The sequence below is a fragment of the Theropithecus gelada genome, chromosome 14 (assembly GCF_003255815.1).
Source record: "Theropithecus gelada isolate Dixy chromosome 14, Tgel_1.0, whole genome shotgun sequence".
Classification (NCBI taxonomy): Eukaryota; Metazoa; Chordata; class Mammalia; order Primates; family Cercopithecidae; genus Theropithecus; species Theropithecus gelada.
The window spans coordinates 117,094,604-117,111,638 of record NC_037682.1 but is presented as its reverse complement, the minus strand read 5'-3'; the positions used below and the strand labels follow the sequence as shown (position 1 = coordinate 117,111,638).

Below are 17,035 nucleotides of genomic sequence, written 5' to 3'. Positions count from 1 at the left end.
ACCTAGACTGACCCCTGGGTACTCAGGCTTAACAATGATTTGAATTCCTAGAAGTTTATTTGGATTGTATTAGTTTCCCATTGCTGCTATAATAAATTATTGCAAACTTAGTGTTTTAAAACAATACACACTTAGTGGCTGAAAACAACACCCCCTTAAAGTTCTGGAGGCCAGACATCCAAAATGAGTCTTATAGGGCTTAAATCAAGGTGTCGGCAGGGCTGGTTTCTGAAGGCTCTGAGGGGAGAACCTATTTCCTTGACGTTGTCAGCTTCTAATGGCCTCCTAGTTTTTTGCTTATGGCCTGCTCCTCCATCTTCAAAGCACATGACTCCAATCTCTGCTTCCATCATCACATCATCTTTTCCTCGGCTGCATCATATCTCCCTTTACTTGCATCATACAAGGACATTTTGATTGCACTTAGGGCCCCCCAGATAATGCAAGGTAACCTCCCCTTCTCAAGATCCTTAATCACATTTTCAAAGTCCCTTTTGCCATATAAGGTAACATTCACAGGTTCCAGAGATTAGGATGTAGAAATATTTGGGGGTCCATTATTTAGCCTACCACAGGAATAGAAATCAGAAACCAGGAGAAGACAAAAGAGTAAGCATAGCTCATGGAGGATTTTGCTTCAATGTTCATGGTTTTAGGGATCTAGTGGTGGAGGTTGGGTGTGGGGAGCCCCTTCATTGCAGCGAGGACACAGCCCCTGGGGCGCTCTCTGGGATCTTAGGCCAATGTGGAATTTGGTGTGGGAAATAACAGAGTTCATGCTGGTTGGTCTTGATTCTGGATCTTGATCAGATGATACTCCGCAAGTTCCTAAGCTCCATTAGAAGATGTTACAGAAGTTTCTGTCACAGCACAGTGTCACTCTCAACAGGCCTCTTTTGGAGTACTTCTCTTCCTTGCACTTATACTTACACATATGTGTTGAGTACATATGTTTGTTTCCTAAAAATGAAGAAGCCTGTTATAAATGCTGGAGGAGATTGCCTTAATAGTGATGTACTAAAACTCACCACCAAGAGGAATAGCACTTAACACTGGGTCTCCTTCCTTGACTGCTGGGTTCATGTTCCCAATCGCCACTGTGACTGGCTCTGAATACCAAACCCTACACAGTGCGAAGTTGAAAATTATCCCTTCTTGCCCCCTCTTTTATTCCTTGCCTTACCTCCTAGCAGGACTAAATGATATTGAGTTCTTTATTCCAGGCACTAGCAAGAGTGATGGTTCTTTGCAGGCATTTTTGGAGTCTTCATGAGCCCCACTTACCCCTGAAATAGGCTGTTGTTGAACATGACTCATTTTCTTTTGCAATGCAAGTGCCTCGGCCTGCCATACACTTCCATCCTTCTGTGTATATGCAGGTATTACACTTCAGACCCATAACTGCAGGGTGGAGAGAATAGAATATTCAGGCTGGATCATGGGACAATGGGAAAGTGAGTTTTCAGCGTCAGTGAGAGGTTGCATATTGACTATACTGTCCATTCACTCCATTAGCTGGTATTTGTGGAATTCCTGATTAATTTAGCTTTGTAAGTTAAGCTAGGAGGTGGATAAAAAAGATAAGACACAGTCTCTGTGACCTGAATAGGGTCCATTTATATTTGAAGGCAAGATAAACATGTGAAATAATAAAAGAACAGCAAGGATAATATATAGTCAACCAGATAAATCCTGTGGTGCAGATTAAGAGTATAGCAACAGGTAGATTACTGTGGGCTGGAAAAATAGGGGAATACTTTAGCTAAAGACTTGAGCGGGCTCTTGAGATGTAGGTTAAACTTGGGTAGGTGGGGGCAGGGGATGGGCAGAGAAGGTGTTCCAGGTAGGTAGTCATAATGAGGGAGAACACAGAGATAGGAATGAAAATGGCATGTTTAGAGTGGACTGACTGAGATTACACCCTCTGATAGCTCCATCTGGCTTGGTCTGGCCTTTCTCTTTTTTTCAGGGAATAACCGCAACCAGGCAGAGAGAGAGCTGATCTGGGAGTCCCTGTGACCAGGAAGTAAGAGGAGAGGAGATGCAGGGTAGGGAGATGACATTGGAACCTATGGGTAATTTAGATTTAAGAACTAAGTGATAGTGATGATGGGGAAAGAAAGTAGAGTATTTCAATCTTCATCTCAGACGTTCCAAGGTTATAGAATCAGAACTTATACGGAGCCCAGGAGAACTTGAGTGCTATTGATTTATGTCCAATTTTGGGAATGGTCTTGTGGCATCTCTTCATTCTGAATTCCATTCTCACTATTCCATCAAGACTGTCTTTTTGCTAACAACCTCTTAATGATAAATCCAATTGCCTCTGCGTAACCCTAAAGTTTATTCATTTTCCCTTCACTCAACAATATTGAATTAAAGTGGTAAGTGTGAACATCCTTCTCTTTTCCTCTTATTTGGAGGGAAAGGATGATGTTAGTTGCTGATTTTTGAGCACTTTCCACATTTTGGACATTTTTTAGGTGCTGGTAATGCAAAGATAAACAAGTGTTTACATACATGCTGGAGACACAGGCATTAAACAATCCCTCCAAATAAGTACAATTGTATTGTAATATCAAGAAATAGTTAAACATGCAATGAGAGCATTTAAGAGGGAAGAACTAACATGTTTTAGAGAGCCAAGAAAGGTTTCTGTGGGGAGTGGGCTGTAAGGTGAGGCCTGATGATAAGTAAGAGTCAGCCATGTAAGCGGGTGGTGTGGTGTGGGCAGAGTGAAGAACATTTCAGGCAGAGGGAATAGCAATGAAAAGAAGCTTGTCTGCTGAGGAACAAAAATGCTAAGGTAACTGGGGCACAGAATGGAGTGGGTTGTGCTATGAGACACGGCTGGGCAGGTGAGCAGAGATTCAACTTCCTGAGCCCTCCTAGGCCAAAGACATGAGTATGGTTTTTGATCCATGAGCAATGGGAATTTATTGAAAATTTTAAGCAAGGAAGTAATCTGATCCTATTTACATTTATCTAGCAGGTCAATATGGGACTTAAAAGGGGCAAACAGAAAACAATTTTATTCTTCTGCCCACTACCCATTTGAGTATTCTTTCTAAAGCTAGTTCTCCTAGTCCTGCAGGTAATTTCAGGCAAGGCTGCTAACTTGTCTATGTACTTTTAGAAAAAAAAAAAGTCTTGCCATCACATTTGGGCATAAGAATAATTTGGGTTCAGTAATTTATGCATCGAGTCCCATGCAATAATAATAAAATGGCTCTATTTCATTAAAAGCCCACGTTTCTCACCAGCAACCCACTCTCCCTGCATGCATGCCCATGCACACCCACCCACAAGCACACACATATGCACAGACACATAGCTCAGGCTTGCTTAGGTGTTTGTAATGGGCAGGAGAGGGTGGCTTTGACTTTTTCTCTATTTCTCTTCTTGGTTTTCTCCTACTCACCTCTGGCTTCTGAGTGATAGCTTCTGACCCATTTCAGGTGGTGAGAGGGAGGGGGACAGGTAAAGGACAGGAAAGATTTCATCGGACTGGCTCTGGTGCCATCGTCTTTTGTCCATGGTAGTTACTTAAAACCCAGTCTCTTGGACTTTGTGTTTAATAAAAGCTGACTCATTTTCTTGAGCCAGGAGAACTCATTTTCTTGAGTTCCTTGAGTCAGGGAAACATTTGTGGGTTCTTCAGGATTTCCCCAACAAAAATATTCAAGTCCACTGCTGTATCGTGGGTGGTATATTTCCTGCAGCTGGTGGTTATATTTTCTCTCAGCTGTAAGAAGCTAGTGGCCCACACCTTGCTAGAATACCTTGTTCCTCCAGACAGTCCTCTTGGATAGAACTTTAAACAGCTCAAGACTCTGAGTTGCTTGATATGGCATGGCCCAGATCAGATCCAGGGGAATGTGTGCATATCCTCCCTGCTTGTATGTAATGCAGCTCAGCTGTCTCTCAGTTCCACCATTTCAGGGCTGTAGCCTCAGGCTCCCTCTCACCTTTAGGTTCCTCAAGCCCACTGTACCTTCCAAACACCAGAGGACACTATCAATTTCTCCCTGAAGCAACTTTCATGAGGCTTCTCTCTCTCACTGGAGTTGGAGCAGGCTGCGCAGTACACTGATAATGCCCTTCGAATAATTGTCTCTTTGATCTTTAATCTCTGAGTATTTCCAACTTCAACATTTTAAAAATACATTATTTAGAAATAGATAATACGTTGATATGACTAAATAGTAAGTAATAGAAAAAGAATGTTATGTAAAGTTGATCTCCCACTCTTGCCAGCTAGTTATCCAGTTTTCATCTGCCAAATAAAGGAAACTAGTTTTATTCATTTCTTTTATATCTTTTAGATTGATTTTCAGTCTATTCAAGCAAATATAAATATGCACGTGTATCTTTTTAACCCCTTTTCATAATTGGCAGTATACTATACATACTCTGCACTTCGATTTTTTGAATAATGTGTACTGAATGTGCAGTGTTCCACTGTAGTGTCCCATGCTTTAATTAACCAGTCTCTTAAGAGAATTTAAGTTATTTGCACTTTTTGATATTATTTGCTGCAATAAATAATGCTGAAAATATTTCATTTGTGTTGGAGTATATCTGTAACGTAATTTCATACCAGCAGAATTGCTGGATTAAAAAGTAAACACTTTCGTAATTTTGATAGGTATTGCCGAATTGCCTGCCAGAGGAGATGTAACTATTTATTCGCTTGCTATCAATGCTTGGAAAATTCTTGTCTCACCACAACTTTAATACTGAAGTATTTTACCAAACTCCTGGATGTTGCCAATCTGATAGGTCTAAAATGGTATTTCAGTGTTCTTTTAATTTGCATTTTTCTTAGTATGAGTGAGATTGAGCACTTTTTATATGTTTAATAACCATTTAAATTTTCTTTTGTGTGAACTATCTACATACTTTGCCCGTGTTTCTATTAGGTTGTTGGCCTTTTCCTTTTTGATTTTTTTAAAGGAGGCATTACATGTCAGGGATATGAGCCATTTGTTTGTGATGTGAGTTACATTTTTTATTTTTGCCATGAGGAATATTTTGATTTTCATGTGTCAAATTTGTCAGTTTCTCTTTTAAAAGCTCTGGATTTTGAGTCATAGTTAGAAAGGCCTTTCTCATTTCTAAGCTTGTAACTAAACAGATTATGTCACATTTTCTTATACTTTTATGGTTTATTCTTTCTTACTAAGTGTCAAAAGGTAGCAAAATAGAAATATAAGGTAGAAATATAATCATATTTGAATCACATTTGATAGGTAGAAAGCGTAGGAATCATTCACTAATTTTTAGTGAGTGTTAAGGGAGAGGGAGATTTCAAGAGTGACTTCCAAGTGTAAGAGGTGTTTATTGATGAAAGACTAAAGCTCAGAATAGAAATCTGGCTAGGATATAAAACTGGGCATTTTCAGCATGTAGATTGTAACTGAAGCCGTGGAAGTGGATAAGTTGATATAGATGAGGGTCTGACTGGATAGCATAAAGCCTTGAGGTATCCCAGTGTTTAGTGATCGGTTAGAATAAAGAATCCTACGAAATATACTGAGAAGTAGCCAGAGGAAAGGAAAACTAGGAGAGTATAGGAGAGAATAAAGGAGAAAAGTGTATTAAGAAAGTAAGGGACCAAAATGAGATAAGTGTGGATGAAAAGTCAATTAATATGGAGTCAGAAATTTGCTGTCCTGTTTCCCTGCAATCAGTACATTTTCTTCTGGATTAGTATGTTGTATATGATCTCTCTGACATCCTGAAACTCAGGTTGTACTGAGTCTTCAGGTCTGAGCTGGAGCATGTGAGTGAGACTTGGAGAGTAGAGGTTTAGAGAACAGCACCCCTAAGTTGCCTCCCTCCACCCCCATTGTTCAAACTTACCCTCTTTGAGGTAGAGAAAAGATAAGCTCACGAGGAGCAGTGTGTTCATTTTCCTCATTGGATGCTTGTTCGGGCGACAGAAGGTGTGCTGAGTGAGGTATTGGAAAAGACAGCCACTAGCTTGCTTTATAAAGCTTAGATGTTTGATCACAGCCAGTAAATAGAAAGGAGGGAGGAGTCCCTGATAAAGGCATGAGGCAGAACTGTCCTTTCCCCACTCCTTTCTCTTAGGGAGCCGTAAGTCTGTATAATGTGGAAAGTTCAGGCTGGTGAGCAGTGTCAGGGAATGCTTCTGGCTAAAGTTGAATTAGATTTCCACCCCGACTCTTCATCCTCCCACTGCCTTCCGTGCCCCGTATCTGTCTTTTCCCCACTTTTTTTTTAAGAGACAGGGTCTCACTCTGTTAGCCAAGCTGGAGTGCAGGGGCTCATTGCAGCCTCAAACTTTTGGGGTTAAGCAATCCTCCTGCTTCAACCTCCAGTGTAGCTGGGACTACAGTCTCTACTCACTCTTTTTTCTCTGTGTGTCTGCATGTGTGTGTGAGTGTGATTGATATGGTTTGAATGTTTGTCCCCTCCAAATCTCATGCTGAAATGTAATCCATAATGTTGGAGGTGGGGCACAATGGGAGCTGTTTGGGTCATGGGGGCAGATCCCTCATGAATTGCTTGGTGCCATCCTCATTGTAATGAGTGAGTTCTTGCTCTTGTAGTTCAAGTGAGAGCTGGTTGTTTAAAAAAGTGTGGAACCTCCCCTGCCCTTCTCTCTCTTGTTCCTTTCTCTCTCTTGCTCCCATTCTTGCCATGTAATACACCAACTCCTTTTTTGCCTTTCACCATGATTGCAAACTCCCTGAGGCCCTCACCGGGAGCAGATGCCAGCACCATGCCTCCTGTTCAGCCTGCAGAACTGTGAGCCAATGAAATCTCTCTTCTTTACTAATTACCTAGTAATTAGTCTCTTCTATTTCTTTATAGCAATGCAAAAATTCACTAACAGAAAATCTATACAAGTGGGGTGTTGCTATAAAGATACCTGAAAATGTTGAAGAAGCTTGGGAACTGGGTAATGGTCAGAGGTTGGAAGAGTTTGGAGGGTTTAGAAGACAGGAAAATGGGGGAATGTTGGAATTTCTTAGAGACTTGTTACATGGTTGTGACCAAAATACTGATAGACATATGGATAGTAAAGGTCAGGCTGAGGAGTCTCAGATAAAAATGAGGAAGCTATTTGGAACTGGAGCAAAGGTCACCTTTGCTATGCCTTAGCAAAGAACTTGGCTGCATTGTGTCCAAGCCCTGGGAATTTGTGGAAGATTGAACTTAAGAATGGTGACCTAGGTTATCTGGCAGAAGAAATTTCTAAGCAGTAAAGGGTTCAGGATGTGATATGGCTGCTTCTAACAGCCCATAATTACGTATGGGAGGAAAGAAATAACTTAAAGTTGGAACTTACATTTAAAAGATAAGTAGAGGCTGGGTGCAGTGGCTCAAGCCTGTAATCCCTGCACTTTGGAGGCCAAGGAGGGCGGATCACAAGGTCAAGAGATTGAGACCATTCTGGTCAATATGGTGAAACCCCGTCTCTACTAAAAATACAAAAATTAGCTGGGTGTGGTGGTGCATGCCTGTAGTCCCAGCTCCTCGGGAGGCTGAACCAGGAGAATCGCTTGAACCCAGGAGGCGGAGGTTGCAGTGAGCTGAGATCACACCACTGCACTCCAGCCTGGTGACAGAGCGAAACTCAGTCAAAAAAAAAAAAAAAAAGTAGAGCATAAAAATTTGGAAAATTCACATGTGGCAAAGAAGGAATGAATGTTTTCAGGAGAGGAACTGAAGTGGCCTATGGAGGAACTACTCACTAGATATATTTGCATGACTAAAAGGGAGCCAAGAGCTATTATCCAATAATACATTATTACATAATAATACCTTTTATTGGATAATAGCTCTTGGCTAATAAAATCTAAGACAATGGGGAAAAGGCCATGAAGGCATTTTAGAAATCTTCAAGGCAGCTCCTCCTATCACAAGCTCAAAGGCCTAGGAGGAAAGAATGTTTTCAGGGGCCAGGCCCAGAGCCCTTCTGCCCTGTGCAGCCTTGGGACACTGCTCTCGCACCCTGGCCACTCCAGCTCCAGCTTCAGCTCAAAGGGGCTCAGGTACAGCTTGGACCATTGCTCTGAAGGGTGCAAGCCATAAGCTTTGGCAGCTTCCACATGGTGCTAAGCCTGCAGGTGTGCAAAATGCAAGATTGAAGGAGGCTTGGCAGCTTTCACCTCAATTTCAGAGGATGTATGGAAAAGCCTGGGTACTCAGGAAGAAGCCTGCTTCAAGGGTACAGCCCCCACAGAGAGGCTCTACTAGGACAGTGCCAAGAGAAAATGTGGTATTGAAGCCCCCACAAGAGTCTCGACTGGGGAGCAGCCTAGTGGAGCTGTGGAAAGGGGCCACCACCCTCCAGATCCCGGAATGGTAGAGCCACTGGCAGCTTGCATCTTGAGCCTGGAAAAGCCACAGCTACTCAACTCCAATCTGTGAGAATAGCCACAGAGGCTGCACCCTGCACAACCATAGAGGCAGAGCTTCCCAAAGCCTTGGAAACCCACCTCTCACACCAGCATGCCCAGGATGTGGGACATGGATCCAAGGGAGATTATTCTGGAACTTTAAGATTTAATGACTGCCTTGCTGGATTTCAGACTTGGATGGGCCTCTTGTCCTTTTCTTTTGGCTGATTTTTCCCTTTCGGAATGGGAATGTTTACTCAATGCCTCTACTACCATTGTATCTTGGAAGTAAATAGCTTGTGTTTGATTTTATAAACTCATAGGTTGAAGGAAATTGCTTAGAGAATCAGATGAGACTTTGGACTTTAGATTTTTGAGTGATGCTGGAACAAATTAACACTTTGGGAAACTGTTGGGAATAGATGATTGTATTTTACAATGTGAGAAGGACATGATATTTGAGGGACCAGGGACAGAATGATATGGTTTGGATGTTTGTCCCTTACAAATCTCATGTTGAAGTGTGATTCCTGATGTCAGAGGTGAGGCCTGATAGGAGGCGTTGGGTCATGGGAGAGGATCCCTCATGAATGGCTTGATGTTGACCTTGTGGTAATAAGTGAATTCTTACTCTATGAGTTCATGTGAGGCCCGGTTGTTTAAGAGAGCCTGGAACCTCCCCTCCCTTTCTCCAGCTCCCTCTCTTGCCCTGTGATGTGCTGGCTCCCCCTTTGCCTTCTTCCATGATGATAAGTTTTCTGAGGCTTCTCCAGAAGTGGATGCTGGCACTGTGTTTCATTACAGCCTGCAGAACCATGAGCCAAAATAAAAGCTCTTTTCTTTATAAATTAACTAGCCTCAGGTATTTATTTATGGCAATGCAAAATGGCCTAATACAGCAATACTATCAGATTTCTGGTTCCCTAGAAATTTCTTATGCATACTAAGTGAAAGAGTGTCTATTCGTCATTAGGACAATGACTTATAAAATGGGATGACATATGAATCTCAGAATTCAAAGATTTCTAGAGAGTTTTATGTAATATGTAGGTATACTGATACAGCTTACTCCAATACTGAAAAATTTTTCCCCGGTTTAAGGCTTGGGCAAGGGTTGTTTTTTCTTTTTCTTTTTCTTTGAGACAGAGTTTCGCTCTTTTCGCCCAGGCTGGAGTGAAGTGGTGCGATCTTGACTCACTGCAACTTCCACCCACTGGGTTCAAGCGATTTTCCTGCCTCAGCCTCCTCAGTAACTGGGATTATAGGTGCCTGCCACCACACCCAGCTAATTTTTGTATTGTTAGTACAGACGGGGTTTCATCATGTTGGCCAGGCCTGTCTCGAACACCTGACCTCAGGTGATCCACCCGCTTTGGCCTCCCAAAGTGCTAGGATTACAGGCATGAGCCACCATGCCCAGCCAAGGGTTGTTTTTTCTCCTAGGCTTCTAACGTCCAGCATTGTCATCTTCACTCCTTGGAAACCTTGAATATTTCCTATGCCTGGGTGCTGGGAATATCTAAATAGGCTCTTGGAGGTTCCCAGCAAATCTCTTGGAGATTAGAAGTTTAGGGATGCAGGAAGAGATGCAAGAAGGGATTCTCCAGAGATGTTTTGGGTGAGGTCCTTCTTGGGATCTCCACGCATTTTCCGGATATTTTCTTAACGTTAGCTCCTTTTTTTTTTTTTTTGAGACGGAGTCTCACTCTGTCGCCCAGGCTGGAGTGCAGTGGCCGGATCTCAGCTCACTGCAAGCTCTGCCTCCCGGGTTCACGCCATTCTCCTGCCTCAGGCTCCCGAGTAGCTGGGACTACAGGCGCCCGCCACCTCGCCCGGCTAGTTTTTTTTTGTATTTTTTAGTAGAGACGGGGTTTCACCATGTTAGCCAGGATGGTCTCGATCTCCTGACCTTGTGATCCACCTGTCTCGGCCTTCCAAAGTGCTGGGATTACAGGCTTGAGCCACCGCGCCCGGCCAACGTTAGCTCTTTTAGTATTAGAGCTAGAACTATGTCTCAACTATTCTCAGATATGTCTCAAATAATGTCCTTGCTGTTTACTCTTTAGGGAAACAGTCCATTTCTAACCTCATCCCATATCCTTCAATTTTATTTAGAAAAAACCTTCTGGAATAAGATTTCTTTATTTTTGCCCCTTAAACATCTCAGTCTTCTTGGTAAAATGTAATCCTTTCAACTGCTGTCTCCAAGGTCACTCCTACCCGCTCCTCATTCCAGTTGTGGCCATTATCTCATTGTTCTCCTTGCCCAGGTGCCCTTGTCTGTGTGTGGCACCAGCTGGATGAAGCCTTTGACATCTACCCTAGCTAACAGATCTGGATTTCATTTCAAAATAACCATCATTAAGATCTTCCCTGTTTCCACCTCAGCCATGTCCTTCTTCTTGGGTATTTGGTACTTGGCACTTTCTAGGATCTTAATATGAATTACCTACCTTTCCTCCTTTCATATCCTTTGTTTTACAGAAACCCCATGAGATATGTACAATTGTCTCATTTTTGCAGATGAGATAATAAGCTCAGAATGGTTCAGTAACTTACTCAAGGCCACACAGCTAGCAGGTAGCAGAGGGTTTGAACCCATGACAGTGTATAGCAAACTTATATTTGAGATAAAAGGAGATATCCTTTCTAGAAGTCATCACTGAGGCAGATGAGTGTGCTTTTTGCTATATTTCCCAACCTTTGGAGTCCTTTGTTACTGATTTCCTGTAACTGCACCATATAGTAAATGAGAAATTCAATTCTGTAATATTTGGCTTAAGTGCTATGTATTAGTTTGCTATTGCTACTATAAATAAATCAGACATTTAGTGGTTTAAAACAACACAAATTTATTCTCCTGAAGTATTGGAGGCCAGAAGTCTGATGGGGCTAAAAACAAAGTATCAACAGAGTTGGTTCTTTCTGTAGGCTCTGAATGGAGAATCTGTTTCCTTGACTTTTTCAGCTTCTAGTGGCCTCCTGTATTCCTTGGCTTATTGCCTGTTCCTCCATCTTCAAAGCATATCACGCCAATCTCTGCTTTCATCATCACATTGCCTATTTTTCTTCCATAATCAAATTCTCTACTTCCTTCTTATAAGGACATTTGTGATTGCATTTAGGGCCACTGAGATAATGCAAGATAACTTCCCCAACTCAAGATTCTTAAATTAATCAGAACTTCAGAGCCCTTTTTGTATATAAGGTAACATTCACAGGTTTCAGAAATTAAGATGTAAAAATTCTTGGGGGTCATTATTTAGCCTAATACATATTCTCAGAGGCGCAATCATTGCACCATCCCCTTCAGCCCTTCTGTTACCCATCAGCAATCACTTCCAGTAAGATATGTCTTTCTTTGCCTGGCTTTCTTGTCCATCTATATTCCTATTATCCCTTTATTTGGGCCATAGCAAACATCTTCTCTTCTAACAGTCTGTTGGGTTGTTTGACAAATCTATGCTTTGATATTTTGTGTTCTCTTGGCACCCTCCCCAACTCCCTTCTTCATTTAGCTAACTCTTCACTAGCTTTCAAAGTCCTGCTCTTCCACTCCCTCTTCAAGGAAGCCTTACCTGATCAGGTAGTTTAATTTGAAGGCCTGTCGTTTAAGCCTCTATGGCCAGCTGTGGTTGATGTATGTGTGGTCTTTTAAACTAGATTCCAAGTTCTGTGAGGTCATCAATTAGTGTCTTAGACTAATGGAGAGTCTAGCACTTAGTATGTGATCAATGATGGTTCCTTGAATAACAAAGTTGATAAATTAATAAGTGGAAATTATAGGGACAGAGACTTCAGCTCAACTTTGGGGAGAATTTTATAATAAATTGAACAAAATATACAATGGAGGCCTTTGGGTAATAAGTTTTTAGTAGCTGGAGGATTAGAGTAAGCATTGTCCTGGGAATGCTGTGGGGAACTCAGGTAGGGTGGCTTGGTTTTGGGGATTGTAAGTGGCTATGGGATTTTATGATTCTGTGATATTAGGTAAATAGCCCAAGAATGATCATATGGGGAGAACAGCCAGCACCTTCCACAGGGAGCTGCACATGACAAAGCTCTCAGGATGTTTGTTTTGCACCTCTGTGCCTACTGGGCATGGTTGCTCAGGTCTGTCCAGTTATAGATAACTTCTGGAAATAGAGTGGGGCAGAGTGGTTGACTGAGAGATCAAATGATACTGGGGGAGAGGATGCTTATCGATGTACTTGAAAACATAGCAATGGAAACTATTCAAAATGAAACAAAGAAAAAACTGGGAAAAAATGAACGGCACATTGGTGAACTGCAGAACAATTTCAAAAGGAATAATACACATGTAATTAGAAAAAAGGAAAGGGAAGAACAGAAAAAATATTTGAAGAGATAATGGCCCAAGTTCTTCCAAATTTGAGGAAAACAATAAGCCCACAGATTTAAGAAGTTTAAAAACCCCAAACACAAGATACATGAAGAAAACCACACCAAGGCACATCATAACTTAGTTACTTGAAACAGTGATAAAAAGAAAAATCTGAATATCATCCAGAGGGAAAGGCACATTACATACAGTGGAATGAAGATGACAACAAATTTCTTGTTGAAACAATGCTAGTCAGAAGACAGAAAAGCAACGTCTTCAAAGTATTGGGGGAAAAAAAGACCCGTAAGCCTAGAATTCTTTACCCAGAGAAAATATCTTTTTAAAAATGAGGGTAAAATAAAGACTTTTTCTAATATGAAATCCAAAGGAAATTCATCATCAGTAGACCTGTTCTATAAGAAATGTTAATGGATGTCTTTCAAGAAGAAAGAAAATGATATCAGACTGAAATCTGGATCTATGCAAAAGCATGAGTAGCATCAGAAACAGTAACTACATGGATAAGTATAACAACTATTTCTTAGTTTTAAATCTCTTTGACAAAATGTTAAGTTTTCAAAACAAAAAATAATGAGGAATTATAAAATTTCTTAATATGTTTAAGTAAAATATGACAACAATAGCACAAGGGCCAGGAGAAGAGAAATGGAAGTTGAACGTTGTAATGTTCTTTTACCATATTTGTGATGATTAATATAACTTGAAGCTTACTTAAAAAATACCTAGAATTTGTTTTACTTAGATATGGTAAGGCATGCAGATATAAAAATTACTATCATGAAGAAAGATTTTGCTCATAGTTACCAAGAAGCAAGAGGCACAGAACACTATGCAGGGGGTGCACATAGAGGGGCACATAGAGAAGCACCAGGACTGGTCAGGAGACGAAGTGAGGGGAAAACATAGACAGGAGCCTTTATTGTTGTTTCTGTGGGAAAGGCAATTCAGGGCAGGAAAGTAGGCTTGGGATTGGCTAGTTTGCATCATTTTAGCAGGTTCTGAAGTGTAAGGGCTGTCTCTAGCTGTCTGGTACCTGGCCCTTCAGTGATTAGGGCAGGGAAATGGTGAATCAGAGTATAAGAGGTTGATAAAGGAGGTGGTTGGGGTTATGAGCTTTGGATTGGTTGGTTTTTGTATGAAAGGTGTAACTCATAGACAAGTTGTTTACTATCTCTAGACATTGGTTTGCTCTGACACGACAATCTGTCTAGGATCAGTTAGGCCCAGAGGTCAAAACATCAATAAACACAGAAAATAAAAACATAATTAATACGAAGGCAGGCTGTGGTAAGTTAAACCCTATGTTTTATGAAACTTAAAGCAACCACTAAAATATAACAACAAAGAGTTATACTTAATAATCCAGTGAAGGAAATAAAATGGAATAATTAGATAATCAATACAAAAGAAAATATTAGAAGAAAAAGGGAACAAAAACAAAAGTACAAATAGAAAATGAACAGTTAGATGATAGATTTAAATCCAACAATAGCAATAATCACATTAAATATAAATAGTCTAAATATTCCAATTAAAAGGCAGAGTTTTTCTGATTGGATAAAAACACAAGAACCAACAATATAGTACTTGTGAGAAACACACTTTAAATATAAACAGATGGATTCAAGAGTATTTACTACAATGATGAATAAAAAAGAAGGGTTAAATATTTATTAAACATCCATCACTCAAACTTCAAGTCTTAGAATAAAGGAAGGCATACAAACCAGACATTGGTATTCTAATATTTATTGTTAATCAATTTAAAACTTTGCTTAACCCAAAAGATTTATCTGGGATATGCCACATATAATTTCTGTGGAAAAATTATAGCAACTCTTTCTTTTAAGAATCAGTTACATTTTACCGAAAGGTTAAAAAATACTTCATCTAACTCTCTGTGTAGCAATGTAGCATAGTTGTTAAGTATCTTAACTTTAGGAACAGACAGGCTTGATTAAAGTCCTAATTTATCACTGAATATTGCTTTTCAGCCTTAAACAAATCTTTCTCTTTTTTTTTCAAAACAAAAAATAGACCTTTTAATATAAAAAATTTCAAACATACGAAGGAGTAAAGAGATACGATGAACCGCAATATACCCATTACCAAGATTCAACAATTATCAAGAGTTGGGCATATATGCTCTGATTTCCTTCCTTTTCTTTCCTTCCTTTCCCTTCTCATCTTTTCATTTTCCCTTCTTTTCTTCTAAAGTTTTTAAAAGCAAAGCCTCAGACATCATTTGATTTTACTCCTACATACTTCAGAATACATCTCAAAAAAATTAGATGTTTCTTACATCACCACAATGCTAACATTATCCCTTACAAATTAGCAATAATTCCACTTAATATTCATTCTGTTATGGACTGAATTGTGTCCCTCCAAAATTCATGTGCTGAAGCCCTTTCCCCCAACATGACTGTACTTGGAGGCAGGGCCTTTAAGCAGATAATCAAGGTCAAATGATGTCATAAGGGTGGGGCCCTAATCGGATAGGGTTCTTCTTTTTATTTTTTATTATTATTTTTTATTTTTTACTTTAAGTTCTGGGATACATATGCAGAATGTGCAGGTTTGTTACATAGGTATACATGTGCCATGGTGGTTTGCTGCACCCATCAACCCGTCATCTAGGTTTTAAGCCATTAGGACAAATACTTAATGCTCTCCCTCCCCTTGTGCCCCACCCCATGACAGGCCCCAGTGTGTGATGTTCCCCTCACTGTGCCCATGCGTTCTTATTGTTCTACTCCCACTTATGAGTGAGAACATGTGGTGTTTGGTTTTCTGTTCCTGTGTTAGTTTGCTGAGAATGATGGTTTCCAGCTTCATCCATATCTCTGCAAAGGACATGAACTCATTCTTTTTTATAGCTTCATAGTATTCCATGGTGTATATGTGCCACATTTTCATTATCCAGTCTATCATTGATGGGCATTTGGGTTGGTTCCAAGTCTTTGCTATTGTAAATAGTGCAGCAGTAAACATAAATATGCATGTGTCTTTACAGTAGAATGATTTATAATCCTTTGGGTGTATACCCAGTAATGGGATTGCTGGGTCAAGTGGTATTTCTGTATTAGATCCTTGAGGAATCGCCACACTGTCTTCCACAATGATTGAACTAATTTACTCTCCCACCAACAGTGTAAAAGTGTCCCTATTTGTCCACAGCCTCACCAGCATCTATTATTTCCTGACTTTTAAATAATCGCCATTCTAACTGGCGTGAGATGGTATCTCATCATGGTTTTGATTTGCATTTCTCTAATGACCAGTGATGATGAGCTTTTTTTGTATGTTTGTTGGCTGCATACATGTCTTCTTTTGAGAAGTATCTGTTCATATCTTTTGCCCATTTTCTGATTTTTTTTCCTGTAAATTTGTTTAAGTTCCTTGTAGAATCTGGATATTAACACTTTGTCAGATGGATAGATTGCAAAAATTTTCTCCCATTCTGTAGGTTGCCTGTTCACTCTGATGATAGTTTCTTTTGCTGTGCAGAAGCTCTTTAGTTTAATTAGATCCAATTTGTCAATTTTGGCTTTTGTTGCAATTGCTTTTGGTGTTTTAGTCATGAAGTTTTTGCCCATGCCTATGTCCTGAATGGTATTGCCTAGGTTTTCTTCTAGAGTTTTTATGGCTTTAGGTTTTATGTTAAAGTCATTAATCCATCTTGAGTTAATTTTTGTATGAGTTGTAAGGAAGGGGTCCAGTTTCAGTTTTCTGCATATGGCTAGTCAGTTCTCCCAGCATCATTTATTAAACAGGGAATCCTTTCCGCATTGCTTGTTTTTGTCAGGTTTGTTGAAGATCAGATGATTGTAGATGTGTGGTCTTGTTTGTGAGTTCTCTGATCTTTTCCATTGGTCTGTGTGTCTGTTTTTGTACCAGTGCCATGCTGTTTTGGATACTGTAGCCTTGTAGTATAGTTTGAAGTCAGGTAGCATGATGCCTCCAGCTTTACTCTTTTTGCTTAGGACTGTCTTGGCTATACAGGCTCTTTTTTGGTTCCATAAGAAATTTAAAGTAGTTTTTTTTTTCTAATTCTGTGAAGAAAGTCAGTGGTAGCTTGATGACAATAGCATTGAATCTGTAAATTGCTTTGGGCAGTATGACCATTTTCATGATATTGATTCTTCCTATCCATGAGCATGGAATATTTTTCCATTTGTTTGTGTCCTTTCTTATTCCCTTGAGCAATGGTTTGTTGTTCTCCTTGAAGAGGTCCTTCACATCCCTTGTAAGTTGTATTCTTAGATATTTTATTCTCTTTGTAGCAATTGAG

At 40.2% G+C, this 17,035-nt stretch overlaps 1 protein-coding gene across 1 annotated transcript; it reads right to left on the bottom strand.

Annotated features, from left to right (window-relative positions):
• Positions 1–455: 455 nt before the first annotated feature.
• On the bottom strand, positions 456–5,961 carry PATE4 (prostate and testis expressed 4). The gene is made up of 3 exons (XM_025357821.1): positions 5,866–5,961; positions 1,285–1,401; positions 456–960 (listed from the first exon to the last, which is right to left on the bottom strand). The coding sequence occupies exons 1-3, from the start codon at positions 5,921–5,923 to the stop codon at positions 839–841; spliced, it is 297 nt and encodes a 98-aa protein (XP_025213606.1). The 5' UTR covers positions 5,924–5,961; the 3' UTR covers positions 456–838.
• Between the last annotated feature and the right edge of the window lie 11,074 nt (positions 5,962–17,035).

Bases quoted from the DNA above. Each gene is read 5' to 3' on its own strand.
- PATE4 (XM_025357821.1), bottom strand. From the start codon at position 5,923: ATGAGGAAAATGAACACACTGCTCCTCGTGAGCTTATCTTTTCTCTAC. The intron at 1,402-5,865 runs GTAAGTTTGAAC...TCCACCCTGCAG, and splicing joins TTTTCTCTACCTCAAAGAGG to TTATGGGTCTGAAGTGTAAT. The intron at 961-1,284 runs GTAAGTGGGGCT...CTTCATTTTTAG, and splicing joins AACAACAGCCTATTTCAGGG to GAAACAAACATATGTACTCA.